This window comes from Eurypyga helias, unplaced genomic scaffold (assembly GCF_000690775.1).
Source record: "Eurypyga helias isolate BGI_N326 unplaced genomic scaffold, ASM69077v1 scaffold11942, whole genome shotgun sequence".
Classification (NCBI taxonomy): domain Eukaryota; kingdom Metazoa; phylum Chordata; class Aves; order Eurypygiformes; family Eurypygidae; genus Eurypyga; species Eurypyga helias.
Genome location: NW_010235326.1, coordinates 11,735 through 26,730, shown reverse-complemented (window position 1 = coordinate 26,730; position 14,996 = coordinate 11,735). Strand labels below are relative to the sequence as shown.

Here is a 14,996-nt window from a genome sequence, read left to right as displayed (position 1 = left end):
GCTCATGTCCGAGAAGTTTGGGGAGGACTGTCTCCTGAGGGAGGGACCCCGCAGCAGGCCATGGGGAGAGTGTGAGGAGCCCTCCCCACCCTGAGGAGGAAGAAGCAGCAGAGAATGTGTGATGAACTGACCACAACCCCATTCCCCATTCCCCTACACCACTGGCAGGGAGGAGGGTAGAGAAACTGGTAGCAAAGCTGAGCCTGGGAAGGACAGAGGGGTGCAAGGAAGGTTTTTTAAGATCAGGTCCTCTCTCTCTCATTATCCTACTCTGATTTGATCTGTTAATGAATTGATTGTTTTCCTCCAAGTCATGTCTGTTTTGCTCGTGACCATAATCAGTGAGCGGTCCCTCCCTGTCCTTGTTTCAACCCACAAACTCTCATTATATTTTCTCCTCACCATTCCACTGGGGAAAGAGCGAGAGAGCAGCAACATGGTGCTTAGTTGGCAGCTGGGCCTAAACCATGACAATCAGGAGGTTCCTTTCACATACAAGAAGCTGAGAAAGACACCTTTTTGCTACATAGACTGGAGCAGAGCAAGGATTACACCAAGAAAGTTTGGGCAAGTTAATAGTTTTCTGCCTGGGTAAACAGCAAGTATTAAAAGAGATTAGCTGAACCAGCTGTATGAAGTGAAACTGAACCACCTTCACTTTTAATGGTACACTAAACTAATCTGATCTAGAAATGTGAATAAATAAGCAACAGTAAGTGAACATGACCTAGAAAGCTGAGTAATTTAAGCAACAGTGGAGTATTATCACAGTTATCATTAGACTTACTCTGCTTAATCTAGACACTGCCAATGAGACCGAAGTTTTAAACTCTTCTGGGTTCTTCTGTGCCAAAGTGGTGATCAGACTTGTAGCTGCAGTAACTACACCCTAGAAAAAAAAAATAAAGCATTACATTCAGGTTTGCAGTGGTTTGAGATGCTGTCATTTAACACCTTTTGATTTAAGTATTTTTAATATATAACAAATCTAATTTTATTCCCATGACAAAGCCTCACACTAAGAAGCCCCTTATTTGGCTAGCAGCTAGATTAATTATACATCTTCACAATCCAACAGGATTTTCAACAACACTATATCCTTGCAGAGCATTTCATGCTGTTTTCATATTAGCTTTGCCTCATGTTTGGATAGTACATCTCAGATAAGAGAGCTATAGGAAAACATAACCTGGATGCAAATTAGCTTGTTACACAAGAGAAGCATGAGTAGAAGAATTAGGATGCAGCAGATCATCCAGGAAGGAATTATGACAACCCAACATCAAGAGAGGACGTTACAGAAGACAAACTTTTTATATTACTGCACACTAAAGTACTGGTGGAGAGCAGGTCTCAGCAGCCTTACTTTCATAAAGTGACTAGACATGGGGAATAAAAGTCTCTTATCAAGAACAATACGTTTTTCTGAACCAGCAAGACAAGAATGACAGCATGCTCACAATAGGACAAGGAAGTCCAAGCACAAGTCCAGGCCTCTCATTTTTAGTGCAGCTCTAATCTTAAAAAGCCTAGTAAAATTTGTATTAGACCTATGCAATATGACCTAGGATCACAAGGCACAAGATTAACTTATGTACAGCCAGAGCAAAAGAATTTGTGTATACCATTCTTATATCTCCTAGAAAAAGGCAAAAAAAGCTTTATTACAAAAATTACTATGTACAGCAACTAGGAAAGGACAACTCAGTTTCCTTCCCCAAGCCTGAAGAAACCACCACCACACTTCCTAGAAAAACTCAAGAAGAAATAAATAGTGTCTTTAACAGCAGAAATGACATAATTCTCTATACAGAGTAAGCCCAAGATGCATAATGAAGCTGATTTACCAAGTGCTGGTCATTGAGGAGATGCACCACTCTAGATGTCCAGTCTCCCATGGGGACAAGGTCAGGAGAAGTTCTATACAAACGCAGCAAGCATAAGGCAGCACTCTGCTTCACACTATCCATAGTATCTCTGCAATATGGATTTAAAATACAGTGGTTAAGTTACAGCAATACTTGCAGGCCAGCGTTATGCTAGCCTTTGCACTAACTCACCATCTCTAGCCAGGTAGCATAATTTCAACAGAAGCTGAAATACAGGTTCACTAAATTCTTCCTATATTAGAGTATTTGTTCTTTATTTTGTCCAGTAAGTTTAACTAATCACAGTTTCAACCATTACACGTATCTAGTAGTTTGTATGATTCTTCATACCTTAGAGTGACATTTAACATCTTTTTATCAGAACTGAAAGTTCATCACTAGATAAGCACAAGCTCATTTAATCACAAGAACAAGCTTCTTCCGAACGGACTCAAGTCACACTGTTAAGGTACACTGTACTGTGCATGTGACTAAATCTGGATCTCCTGACAGTCCTGCATACCAGATACAAACCATTAACTAGTCAACAGCTTCAGTGCCTACAGCTAACGTACAAGTCAGCTAGCTATCACCAAGCACGTAACCCACAAATTGATTCACCCTGCCATCCATGCTGCTGGCACAGAAATGGACTATTTTAAGAGCACCATGCTGCTATTCTAGTTCAGTGAGCACCCTTGGTCAATTCAGCATCTCCTATGTTGCACAAACAACAGCTTAAATACATACCGAGCATTAGCACTGAAAGTTCTAAGAGGCAGTTTATACCGTGCGACCTTGGGTAAGTGTTCAGAAACCTCTGCATCCCTAGCAGAAGTTCAGACTACCAATTCTTTATGAATTTACCAATTTACCATGAGAACAAATTGCACCTCGCTTAAAAAAACCCACATATCTCACCCAAAAACTGCAAAACTTATTCCTCCCCTCCAATTTATATCAAACCAAGGGAGCTACACTAGAGTTGCAAATGTAACCGACTGTACAGGTTGTAAATGCAATGCTGTACAGGTCACTTAGATACGACAAGTCCACATACACATTTTAATATATATTCTCTCAGAAGTGCAGAAGGAATGTTGCTCTGATGACTGATCCCAGAACATAAGCACAGCTCAAAGTACAAGTAAGTCTGAACTGAAAGTGCTGTGCTCTGTGATGGATGACCCTAAGTGAAATTTTTGGAACTTCAAGGTTATTTTATCAAAACCCGTGACTCATCACCACAGTGTTGTCTCCACTATGCTACATGGAGAACACCACCTGGCAAGGGCATGCAGGACAGGAGAGCAATAAGCCTGACATGGCCCTGGAAGGTGCCATCTCCAAACATGCGCCCTTACGTAGGGAATTCCACATCCGAGAAAGGTGAAATCACAGGATAGATTCTCCCCTATTCCCTCCACCAGACCAGATCCATACTGAGCATCAAGTGCTAGCTGCTTGTTTTTTCTATTTGGCCCATACTACATTTCAATTCTGCAAAATAGTAAGTGTTCAAGTGTGGCATTATAGAGACACTATTTCAAGAGTTCAGAAGTATTTCTTAAGACTTTTGCCAGAACTAGAGATCACATGTCATATACTTCCTCTTGTCCCAGTTCAGACTGCACAGAATAGACAGAATTAGTGTGCACAAGTAAGCACATTTCCAACATTCGCAAGCTCCAGTGCTTGACGTTTAGAGTTTTAATACAGTTCTTATGCAACACGTTACTTTACATTAATGTAATGTAAGACATTAGTTTGTTATAAAACAATTCCTGCATATTCCAAAACATGACATATCCATAAGAGTTTAAACACACTGTTTACACTTGGACGTTTTAAGTTTCAAAATAAGTTAGCCCTGCAATCACAAGTTTCATTTGAGATTTACTTAAGTAGAGTTCGAGACAACTGTCACGTCCATTGAGATTTCTAGCAACAGAAAGGGAAAGTTAGAAGGTTGGCAGTGACTATTTGTTATTTTCAGGAATTGTCGTTTACGTGGCTAGTGGAGGAAGCAAGAAAGCTCACACAACAGAATATTCTCACATTCCTTATGAAGTCAGGACCATTTAAATAAGAGCTTCAGTTTACCCCTAAATTTGTAGCGTAATCATCTGCTTAGGTTCACTTATTTCTTCTTTTCATCAGGAGAGGTAAGGAAAGTAAAACATACAAGTTTTCAGGGGTGTCCATTGCCACACATTTATACATAACAAACTTGATCACAACAAAGGCCTGTTCAAGATCCTGACAGTATCAATTTCCATACTGTATTTGTACACTGGTACAGGCATCCCCATGCTCAGGTGTGTCAAAGAATCTGCAATTACTGGAAATTGTCACTGTCTGTACTGCAAGCCCAGGTTGTATAGCTCTGGGCATGGATTAAGCTGCTGCAGTGGAACAGTTGCTAAAAGGTTTACTGGTGTATTTGAAGGAGGCATGTCATACCTACCCAGCTACAAGTATTTTTGGAATTTCTCCAGCAAATGCTTCTGCCATCTCCCGGCTCCCCACATTAGCAATACAATGCAGAGCAAGCCCCATGAAGGTGGGGTTGCGGCTGGCCAGATCATTCTTGATCGCATTGTTAATTAAGCGAATCAGCTCACTGTTAGAGTTCACTAGCACGGAGATGAAGAGATATCCCTGTGATTAAAAAAAAAAAGAAATCAATTAAGCCCGCTGAAATAAATTTTTATTGTTTTCTGTTAATGCCACAAACAATTGAGATGTACAATTCCCCTCCAATACAAAACCTACTTATTTCTGCTCATAGCAATACCAGAGAAAAAGGAGCTTCCTGCTACCAGTAGAAATAGCAGTGGAAAGGCTAGAAAGAGTACATGAAGTAAACAAAAAAATTAAGTTTAGTGTTACCTTAATTTACCAGTTCTTACATGTTTCAATCAATTTATTTCAGCATATACTCAAAAGATTACTTCGGATAAATGGAAGCAAATAAAGAATTTGGCTTATTTAGACACTAGCAAGTTACATGTACCCAATACTAGTAAGCTACATGTACCTGATAAACACAACTTTAGCTAGGAAAATTCAAAGGGATATTCTGAAAAATTAAAAATTACTTACCTTTTAATGCAAGGCTCAAGGCAGTTTCTTAACAGGAGTAATAATTTTACACAGACTGCATTTTACCTTATACAGTTAGTAAAAGACTCCCTGTGCAAAAAGGTGTTTAGATTTCAGAATCACTATTAGATCCAAAATAATGACTTTAAGACAGGGATGGGGGAGAAGGGAAGGAAAGTGATTTACAAACTACAGAGCTCATGCAGGATAATAGAACAGCTTATGTTTTACAGAGACTGAGTTACTCACGATTTGTTTCTCTGTATATCTATTGGAACTGAGCAAGTTCACAGCTTCCATGTGACCAAAGTCAATATCATGCCCCAGGAGAAAGATGAAAAGCAATTTGCAGACATATTTTTTCTTACTGTAACCATCCAGAGCCTTGTCACCTGGAAAGCAAGAAACGAAGAATAATTAAGCCTGTGTTGTTCCTGTATCTGGTTACTCTCCCCTCCCATTTCCACTGAAGTACTTCAACCCATGTTACAGTAACAAGACTTACAGTTGTACCTACCAATTAAGACTGGCACTTGATTCACTATGTATTACCCTACACCAGATGGACAAACTGAGGGTTCAGCTACTGATGTAGTTGAATTTCACAAATTTTAAGTGTATTATTTCAATTTTTATTCACTCCACAGTGAACCAAATGCTAAATATATCCACTTATCTGACTTAAAGGACTGTAAGTCTTTACATCATTTTGTGCTAAACACATGAAAGTTATCACAAACCATCATCAACCGATGTCACACAATCCAACAATTCCTCAATTAAAAAAAAATTATCCCCAGTCAGAGAACACAGCTAGCTTGTAGCTCTTCCTCATGGTCTGAGACAGAAAAATGCTCAACTTTGAAAAAGCTGAGCTGTTACTGCATCAACAAGACATTCACATGATACTACTTTCAAATATTTCTAAATTTGAAATTAGTTTATAAAGAAAAAAAAACCCACAACCCAAAACTTAAATAATTCTGTGTCAATTCTGTTTACCATTATCTATATCCTGGAGGACGGTCATGAAATAACACTATCATCTAGTCCCTGATATCGTCCTGCAGTGTCTTTAAAGTACTCTCTTGCTAAGTGGCAGCACATGTATGTCCCCTTAATTTTGATTTTTGCATTTCTGTTAAGAGCAGCTGTCTTCTGTACACATGCTCTCTTGTTAACCCAATCATCAATCTTTATCACAGTCAATGGTCTTAAAACACCCCCTGAAGGGCACCAGCAAGTGTTTTTAGAAAGGTAAAATGATGGTGGTATATCCCAAAGCCTTGAGGAAAAAACCCACATGAAAGTTAAAATTACCATGAGAGCTTTAAAGTGTTTGTAAAATGAAAAGTATTCACAGTGTTTGAGTTTTAGAATAAAAATGCACCCTTGGTTTGGCCCTACGTTGCAGTGTTGCTTTATTTCAAAGCTTATAAAAGCTACATGGAACAGTAGAGCAGCTTACAGCTCATCAGGCAGACCACTTATTTCCTGAAGAAAAGAGCTACAAGGGAACATACGCATATGGAAGAACATTCTCTCCCTAGCACAAACCAGGAGATAAAGATGTATCCATTAAATCAGGCAAGCGTGAATGCTAGAGTTCAGTCAAAGCAGCAGAATTTTGATACATGCTGCTGCCTACAAGGCTATATAAACTCCTTCGCCTCTGCATTCTGGGCCCAGAATGACTAGTCTGTCAGATCAGTGTGTATTCCCTAGTGATGGGTGAGATCAGCCACAACAGCACTGCATAAAGTAAAGCTTAAGTAAGATATCTCTAACTCACTGCCCTTACAAAATAGCTACAAGCTGCATTTAAAAAAAAAAACAAAAAAAAAAACCTTCAGGTTTATATAACAGGCAGCTAAATATAAGAATCTTAGTGTAGAAGTAGTTCTTTCCTTCTTCTCATCCACTGGTGCAGAAGCAGGTTAGATTTCTCATGCTGCACGCATCCACAGCTCCCACAGACTTCACACCACTGTGAAACACGACTGTATAAAACCAGCAGAAACCTTACCGCTATAAATTAAAGTTATGAACACTACATCGATGTGTGAAGCCATGCAACGTTAGGGAACCAAGAGAAAGCATACTGGCACACTGAAGTAGACAATGATAAGGCTATGTCTACAGGCTACAACTATGCATTTTGGGGGGCTGCTTTCCAGTTTGACTCCAGAAACTTCTATTTAGTTTTATTTTAACTGAGAAAAATGTAAACAAACTACTGCCATTTTAATATGGACAGACACTCTTCAAATCTGAGTCTTTAGACACTGTTGATTTTTTTCTTTTAACTGGCATAGACAGCACATCAGTTGCCAACAAAAAGAAGCTTTACCTTAAAGTTATTTTTATGCTGCGCAAAGAAAAGTTGCCTTCAGGTCCATACCACAGAAACCAGTATATGTCACACCTTAGTTATGTGAAGCAGCCTTACTGAGGATAGTCATGACAGTGAAATCCAGTTACACTGGATCCTGTCAAGATCCTCTGATGACAGCCAGCTCTGCAGAAAGCTGCCCAAAGACATGTTTTCTTCAAGTCACATTTACAGTTTGCTGCCATAAGGCTATTTTCCTGCTGAGTCAGCACACAAATCCAGGGCAGTTTGCTTTACTGGACATCTGAATTAACATCAGAAGAACCGGAGTGAAACTGAGGGTGATGGGTGCAACTGTGGTTATCAGTTCCCCACACCGCCCCCTTCTTTGGTAGCAATATGGCCAAAGGAAAGGGTAGACAGACAGACATGGCTGAATATCTGCTGTGGCCTTCAAACTACATCTTGAGCAGCAAAGGAATAAAGTCTTCTGTCTTTATAGCAGGGAAAATAAATACCCCCTGTTAAACTATTTTCCAAAACAAATGGTACTCAAGAGCAGAAGCTTCCTCCCATCCCATCACAGTAGATGAAAAGACACCTTCCTTCCTTAGGAATGACAAGGGGAAAAAAAAAAAAAAAAGAGAATGACAGCTTTTGTTTGTAAACATTTTTCAGCTCTTTAAGGAAATTTTCTACAAGCTCTTAGGATTTAATTTTCAATTGCTCTTCTGCATGAGATCTGGAAGGAAAAGAATAAATAAATAAAAATCAGTGAACAAAACAGAGGGCCTTTATTACTTAGCGAAAGCGCACGCCAGCTCATGAGAAGCCAGCAGTTTCCAGGTGACTGATTACAGGAAGAGGTGATGCTGGATACTGTTACCAGTTACTATTATGATTCACAGAAGGGGACATTAAATCAGCTGAATCCATTTCAGTCAGTGTTCCTCTACTGGCTGAGATCCACATTAATTGAGGACTTGCTATGGTATTTAATAGCATTAATATCATTAGTTGCTTCTCAGAGATACAGATACACCAAAAGGCATCAGAAAGCAGCTTTCACATGAACTTCACTGTAAGTGAAAAAAAACCAGTCTCCAAGACTGAAGTTCCCAGGATTCCAAGAGACTGAACGACAGCTGCCTGTTAGTGTACAATCCATCAGCAGATACACTAAAATCAGCAGTATAAAACCTATTCTCTCATTCTCAAATGGCTCTGGGGTTGACTTTCTGAGATCAGAAGGGGAGTATGGAATACTGAAACCCACTTACTTGTGAAGAACACAAGCACATGAAAGCGATGTATACTCTGGACCACGCTGACTTTCACAACAAAGTATTTGTCATGGTTTGGCATTTCCTTTTTTTAGGTTTAGAACCCACCTATTTAAAGCATATCCTTCCAAGATACCAGTATTTTAAGAGCTCAGATTAGCAAGGTCCTTGGATCTCAGAGTATTTGAAGAATTTTTGATGGAAGCTTATGCCATGCTATCAAGCTCAAAACATATTGCCATCCTACTGACAAGGAAAAAGCAGCTTCCTTCCCCATCATGTGCTAGCAAAGAACAATATTGTAAAATCAGTACCTGAGACACTTTTTAAGACAGAAAACAATAGTTTACTGACTGCTTTCAAAAGCAGTCTCTTGTATGCAGAACTAAAGGCAATCTGAAGGTTCTCAATACCAGGCAAGATTATAAACTAAGACAAGTAACAGCTACTAGAACTCTTCTTTAAAGCCTTATTAGTTCCCAGAAATAACAGAACACAGTCTTTTTTTTTTTTTTTCCCATTTTACTATTGAATTAGCTACGCAGTTTGAAAAAGAGCACTGCAGTCAGGTCTCACTCTAGCTACCTAACTCCAGCTGTGTTTGGAAGAAGTCTGATTCAGATTCATATTAAAATTTCAAGTTTAATTATTAATTCCTCTCCTTCCAGGTAGCATTTACGAAGAGTTACAAAGGGTCTATTTAAACATTACTGACAAGTCTCAGTATTTAAGCATGTGCAAAGAGTGCAGCTTCCCCCAGCCTCAAGCAAATGTCCTAACAAGAGTAGAAGGAAGTTTCACATGCTCCGTTATCTCTATTGCAATACAAAATAATGTATTTTAATTCAGCTCACTTTTAAATGCTTTCAGGAACATCTGCAAGTACCGCAAATCAAGTCAGCGGAAACAGGAAGGATTCAGAACACGTCAGCAGGTTTTGTGCACAGTGGGCATTTCAAAGGCTACTTGCTGTCCCTGGAAAGTTTATTAGTCATTTTTCTAAGAAGGAAATTATTAGCAGTTGATCCACAAATAGTGCTATTATTTAGAAATAATTATTACTTTTATATTTGTCATGGTTAGAGCCCAGCCAGCAGCTAAGCACCACTCAGCCCCTTGCCCATTCCTCCCTCTGGGTGGGATGGGGAGGAGAAAATATAATGAAAGGCTGGTAGGTTGAGACAAGGACAGAGTGGGATCATTCACAAGCAGAACAGTCCTGCCTTAGTGGGGTTGGGGATACCAATTACACTTGTTGCCGATCAAACCATAGTGGGATAATGAGAGCAAAAAAGCAGATCTTAAAAACCTTGCCCCCACCCCTCCCTCCTTCCCAGGCTCCGCTTTCCTTGCGATTTCTCTACCTCCTCATCCCATATCTGGGAAGAACCACCCTGAATCAAGCAAAGAAAAAAGTTCCTGCAGAAATAGCTTATAGATCTGTGGGCAGTTTCATTAGTACACAAATTCTGCAGCAAATTAATAAAACATATTTTTTCACTTATTTACAAAGCAATTACTACTCTGACAGACAGACTTCTAGCCTGGGAGCAAAATCAACTTACAGTCTAAACACATAAACCAAAAGGAATAGTATTTCTCCACACTTAACTCCTACAATTTCTGCTTTAATACACCGATGTAGTTTCTCTCTACAACATGCATCTTATCTCAGTTAATGCAGAAGCATTTAAAGCAACCATCAAGGATACACTGACCTCAGCAATGGAGCTTATGCGTGCTGAAGCAAGAGCTAAAGTCACGTTAAGTACAGAAATTCTAGGTTCCTTCTGAGCTTGGACCACAGAAGCCAGATCAGAACCCAAAGCCATGGTGTACGTTCCAGCACTTCAAAAGAAGTATGGCTTTTCCAGAGACATGCAGCCTCATCCCAGCCTGTTAAGTACCACGATATTTTAAATAGCAGGTTACCCAAACATAAGGCAGGTAACAGGCTTGCCAACTACTTGAGTGATAATATTAAAGTAGAAATACTTAGCCTGTCTGTAACAGTACAAGAACATATCTGGCAAGTTACATGGTTGGGGATCTGGATACTCCCCAGAAGGAAAGGATACTGGTGGCATACCAGTCTCTCATGCTGGTCTCAAGCAAGAACGTATCTGTGTTTAAGAGGCCCTACAGTCAGCCTTGCTGCTTAGTCAGACCATTCCCTGGTTACAGCAACACAACCAGCCAACAGCTGCACCTTCTGCCAGGTCATTAACCAGTATTCCCCATCATTATTCTGCAGGGGACTCCATCTTAAATTCAGTCACATTTGTCTTAATTCAAACTACTTAAAAATATTCTTAAAAGTCAGAGCTACATAAAAAGAAACTGGGTTAAACTGAATGATCTCCACTTAAACCAAGAATAAAACGCATTATGAATGTCTGTTTATTTTTATACAACCCTTCTGCAGGGAAGAACCATGCAGCACAAAACCCACGTAGCAGTATATCTTTGTGCTGCAGAAGTGCTATCTCCTCCTCACATTCTCAAGACTTCAAGCAGTTACACAACAAATTATCCAAACTCAGCTTCTTCCAAACTGTGACATTTTTGTCTAGTTTTCCCTCAGGCTACATCAAGTTGCTATCTTCAGTTGTGAGATGTTTCACCTAAAATCCATACAGATTAATAATAAAAGTAGCCGTAACGAAGATCAGCTTATAGGAAGGTTTAGCTATCTTCCACTCAAGCTAATGAATCAGGGCACACACTGATATTTATTCAAAACTATTTAAACTGTGATCAAAGGATGCTACACAAGGTATGCAGGCTAAAGTTATTGCACTAGTTCGCTGAAATCCCCTCTATTCTCTGATCGTTGCCCAATTCATGGTTCCACACAGCCAAAGGTTCCTATAATCGATTCTGAAGGCTGCATCGATTGCTGTGGTACCCAAACAATTCCGATTCACTTCTTTCACATAAATTTACAGAAGTATGCAAGTTAGTGGGTGCAGATGGACCCAAACGGAGTTTAACTGATGTTACTAAAAATACATAAACCAAGTATTGTAGCCCAAAAATTGGGCTTGTTCAGTCTGGAGGAGGCTCCGAGGAGACCTCATTGCAGCTTTCCAGTATCTGAAGGGGGCCTACAAGGGTGCTGGGAGAGGACTTTTTACAAGAGCCTGTAGTGATAGGACAAGGGGTAATGGGTACAAATTGAAACCAGGGAGGTTTAGATTAGATATCAGGAAGAAATTCTTCCGGGAGAGGGTGGTGAGGCACTGGAACAGGTTGCCCAGAGATGTTGTGGATGCCCCCTCCCTGGATGTCTTCAAGGCCAGGCTGGATGTGGCTTTGAGCACCCTGGTCGAGTGGAAGGTGTCCCTGCCCATGGCAGGGGGGTTGGGACTAGATGATCTTTAAGGTCCCTTCCAACCCATAGCATTCTGTGATTCTATGATTCTAAGTATTTTTTCTAGAATGCTTAGCTTTTGTATGCAAGAGGTTCGAATCTAGCTTCCCCACTTCAACTTGTAGATCAAAGCTTTTCAGTTGGGCTACTAAGCAGCGAGACACTAACTGCTTCTATCTAAAGAGGATTACTTAATAGGATTTGACAACACCCAAACGGTAAGAACTAGACTATCTCCCTGCAAGTCAGTACTTAAACAGCCTTAACCATTATGAACTTTTCAGCAGTTCCTTATTGCATTCCTTTACAACAGCATGTTTAACTCTAGCAGTGAGGTGAGCAGGTCTGACAGAACCTGCTTCAAGCACACTGGAACATACAGCAGGCAGGGAGGTTCTACAGGGGCTTCAATAACTTTTTTTTTTTTTAATGCCTTTTGAAGTTTTCAACCTTCACTGCAAACTGAAACTTAGTCTGATGAAAGCTTCCAGTTTCATTAATGAAAAATTGATGACGTTTTGCAAACTAAAGCTTGCTAATCAACTAAATCAAGATAAAAACGTGGTGCAGCCTGAAGTTAAGTTGCTGAAAAAACTGTATTTCTGTGTTGCTGTGACTGCAGCAAGGTTTCCAGCTAGGCACTGACCTCTGGTTGCTCCTGATGACAGAAGGGCATAGGCAGAACAACTGTTAATATATCTACAGGGAAAGTGATATGCTGCTTTCTATAAAAACCTGTCCTGTCTAAACCATTAAGTAAAGAATTTAGGTGCTGATACATAGTTCAGCAACAGCTGATAAGCCATAATAGTGCTATCTGACAGCAAGTAGTTTTACAAACACAGTCGAAGAGAAAACAAGAATGCTTTGTGGCTATATCTTCCAGGTTAACCAACTTCATGAAATTAGTTGAAAGATACAGGAACGTGAAATTTCAATTAACTTCTAAAGTGTACAGAAACTTCTTAAACAATTTTTAATTAAACTCAGTCTGTAGCTGAAATTTATTTCTCTAGTATGGATCTTGCTTGGAGATTAAACTGTTTTAAGTTACAATTTTACACTTAAATTTACTAGTCAATAGATGATCCACTTTGATCATACAGCTGGAATGAATGAAAACTGATGTTACATTAGTATGCAGGTTTCTGGTAGACCCCTGAACTATGTGTTAGTTGCTCAGTGTGCATGCATACTTCATACATGAAGGCAGTATCTGCTGGTCACTCTGTGGAAAATGGATGCAAGTTTTAGACTTGGACTGGGTGATGGAGAATAGTCTGTGGAACAGACTATGCAAAGTGTACTACTACTGGCAAAAAACAGACCAACAGTGTTAGACAGAAGTTTTGAAATGAGAAGGAACTGAAAACAATGTGACAGCATATGGTGATGACTAAAGAAAAAAGGAACTTTCAATTTACCTTAGTAAAATATCCAGTAAAATTTCCGCAGTTATCCTACAACTAAAGTTACCAATCTGGATAAAGTACACTGAAATTTCTAAGAGAAAAATGTTAGCGCAAAGGCGTATAATGGCTTGCAATTTAGAAGAATTTAACTTTTGTTGAATGTCTTGCACTGTGCTCAACTTTTCCCTTCCAAGCTGTTGTGACACTCAAGACTTTGCAGGTCTTTGTAGTCTTTGAGAGATTTAGCACTTAAAAATTAGAGATCCCTATAAAATTCATGAAAGTTATTTCAGGCTTTGTTCATGCACCGAGTATTCCAAATAGATACACCAGTCCAATTCAGGATAGATTATCATGGTAAACAGGTTTATTCCTAATACAGCAGATTCTGAAGCCACACACGACCTCCACACTGTAACATCTTATCTAGCTACACACACGGCCCCATATCTATTTAAACAGACTGTTTGTCACAGCCATTACTGTCAGAACTCCATTCAACAGCATCTCAACTACCCCTCAGAACCCTTAACATCTGAAGCCGCACACACAAATTTTAATACAGTTACAGCATGTGTTGTTTAAAAGTGAATTGCTGCCTCTGGAACACACACGATGATGGAATTAGTCACTGTATATCCTTTGTTTCATATGAATAATGTGTATTGCTGTTGCTTATGGGAGTGGTCAAGACGTATGGCTTCAACCACCACACGTTTTTATCTTAATTCTGCTAGAAAACAGCCTAACCCATCACTTCCCTAAAGGGGTTGGGGAGGGGAGGGGAAAGAGGGGGTAAGGAGGAGATGCTTAAACAGATATGGTTTTACTGGAAATCATTACATCCACATATGTTTCTTCAAACTATTTCATGGCCTTCTGGAAGAAAACAAGCTGAGTAGTCACATGGTTAGGAGGCAAAGTATTGACAATTTTTTCTGAACAGTAGCTCAATTCTTTGATATAGGAGTGGAGTTCTGTTATGGCCAAGAATCACAGCACTGTCAGGAAGTTCTGTAGTTAAGAGAACATTTTCAGCAGTTATTCCAACATCCTGCTTTAGCATTCTGCTCCCATCAGCAGCTGACAAAATGTCCAAACACGCAAAATCAAAAACCCACAGAACAATGTCATTTGAGGAAATACATATAATTTAATATGATCAAGCCACTTACCTTTAAATTTTGATCGAATGTTTGCTAGTTCTTTATTTATCCTCTTTATCTCTGCTTCTTTACTTTTGCCTGAAATCAAAAAAACACACATCAGGATGCAGTGCTTTGGACAGCCCTCTGCCACCCAACCATGCTGTGTGAACATACGACCACCAGGAGGAATTATTACTTTTCCTTTCCAGTATTAGGACTCCATGAAGTCAAACATCACAGAGGTTAACAAGCACTGCTTTACAGAGGAATCTGAGAGGCCAAAAGGACCTCCCTGTTTCAAGAAGCTTTGCAGACTTCGAGCACTCACATATTATTAATCCGAGATGCCTTTACTACTGACTTGCACAAACACTTCAGTTTTTCCTTCTTTAAAATGACAAGAGAAAACAGAATTTTACTTCCAAGCTGATTACTAGGTTGACAGTGCTCTGAAGAGAAGAATCCTAAGCACAAT

General features: G+C 39.6%; 1 protein-coding gene across 1 annotated transcript in view; it reads right to left on the bottom strand.

Moving 5' to 3' along the window:
* Nucleotides 1–14,617, bottom strand: part of LOC104505937 (AP-2 complex subunit alpha-2-like) — a gene marked incomplete at its 5' end in the record, with an annotated part of 31,568 nt that extends 16,951 nt beyond the window's left edge. Inside the window, 5 exon segments of the mRNA XM_010146706.1 lie at nucleotides 788–889; nucleotides 1,848–1,977; nucleotides 4,336–4,529; nucleotides 5,223–5,365; nucleotides 14,549–14,617. Of these exon segments, the coding sequence (XP_010145008.1) occupies nucleotides 788–889; nucleotides 1,848–1,977; nucleotides 4,336–4,529; nucleotides 5,223–5,365; nucleotides 14,549–14,617 (638 nt within the window).
* Between the last annotated feature and the right edge of the window lie 379 nt (nucleotides 14,618–14,996).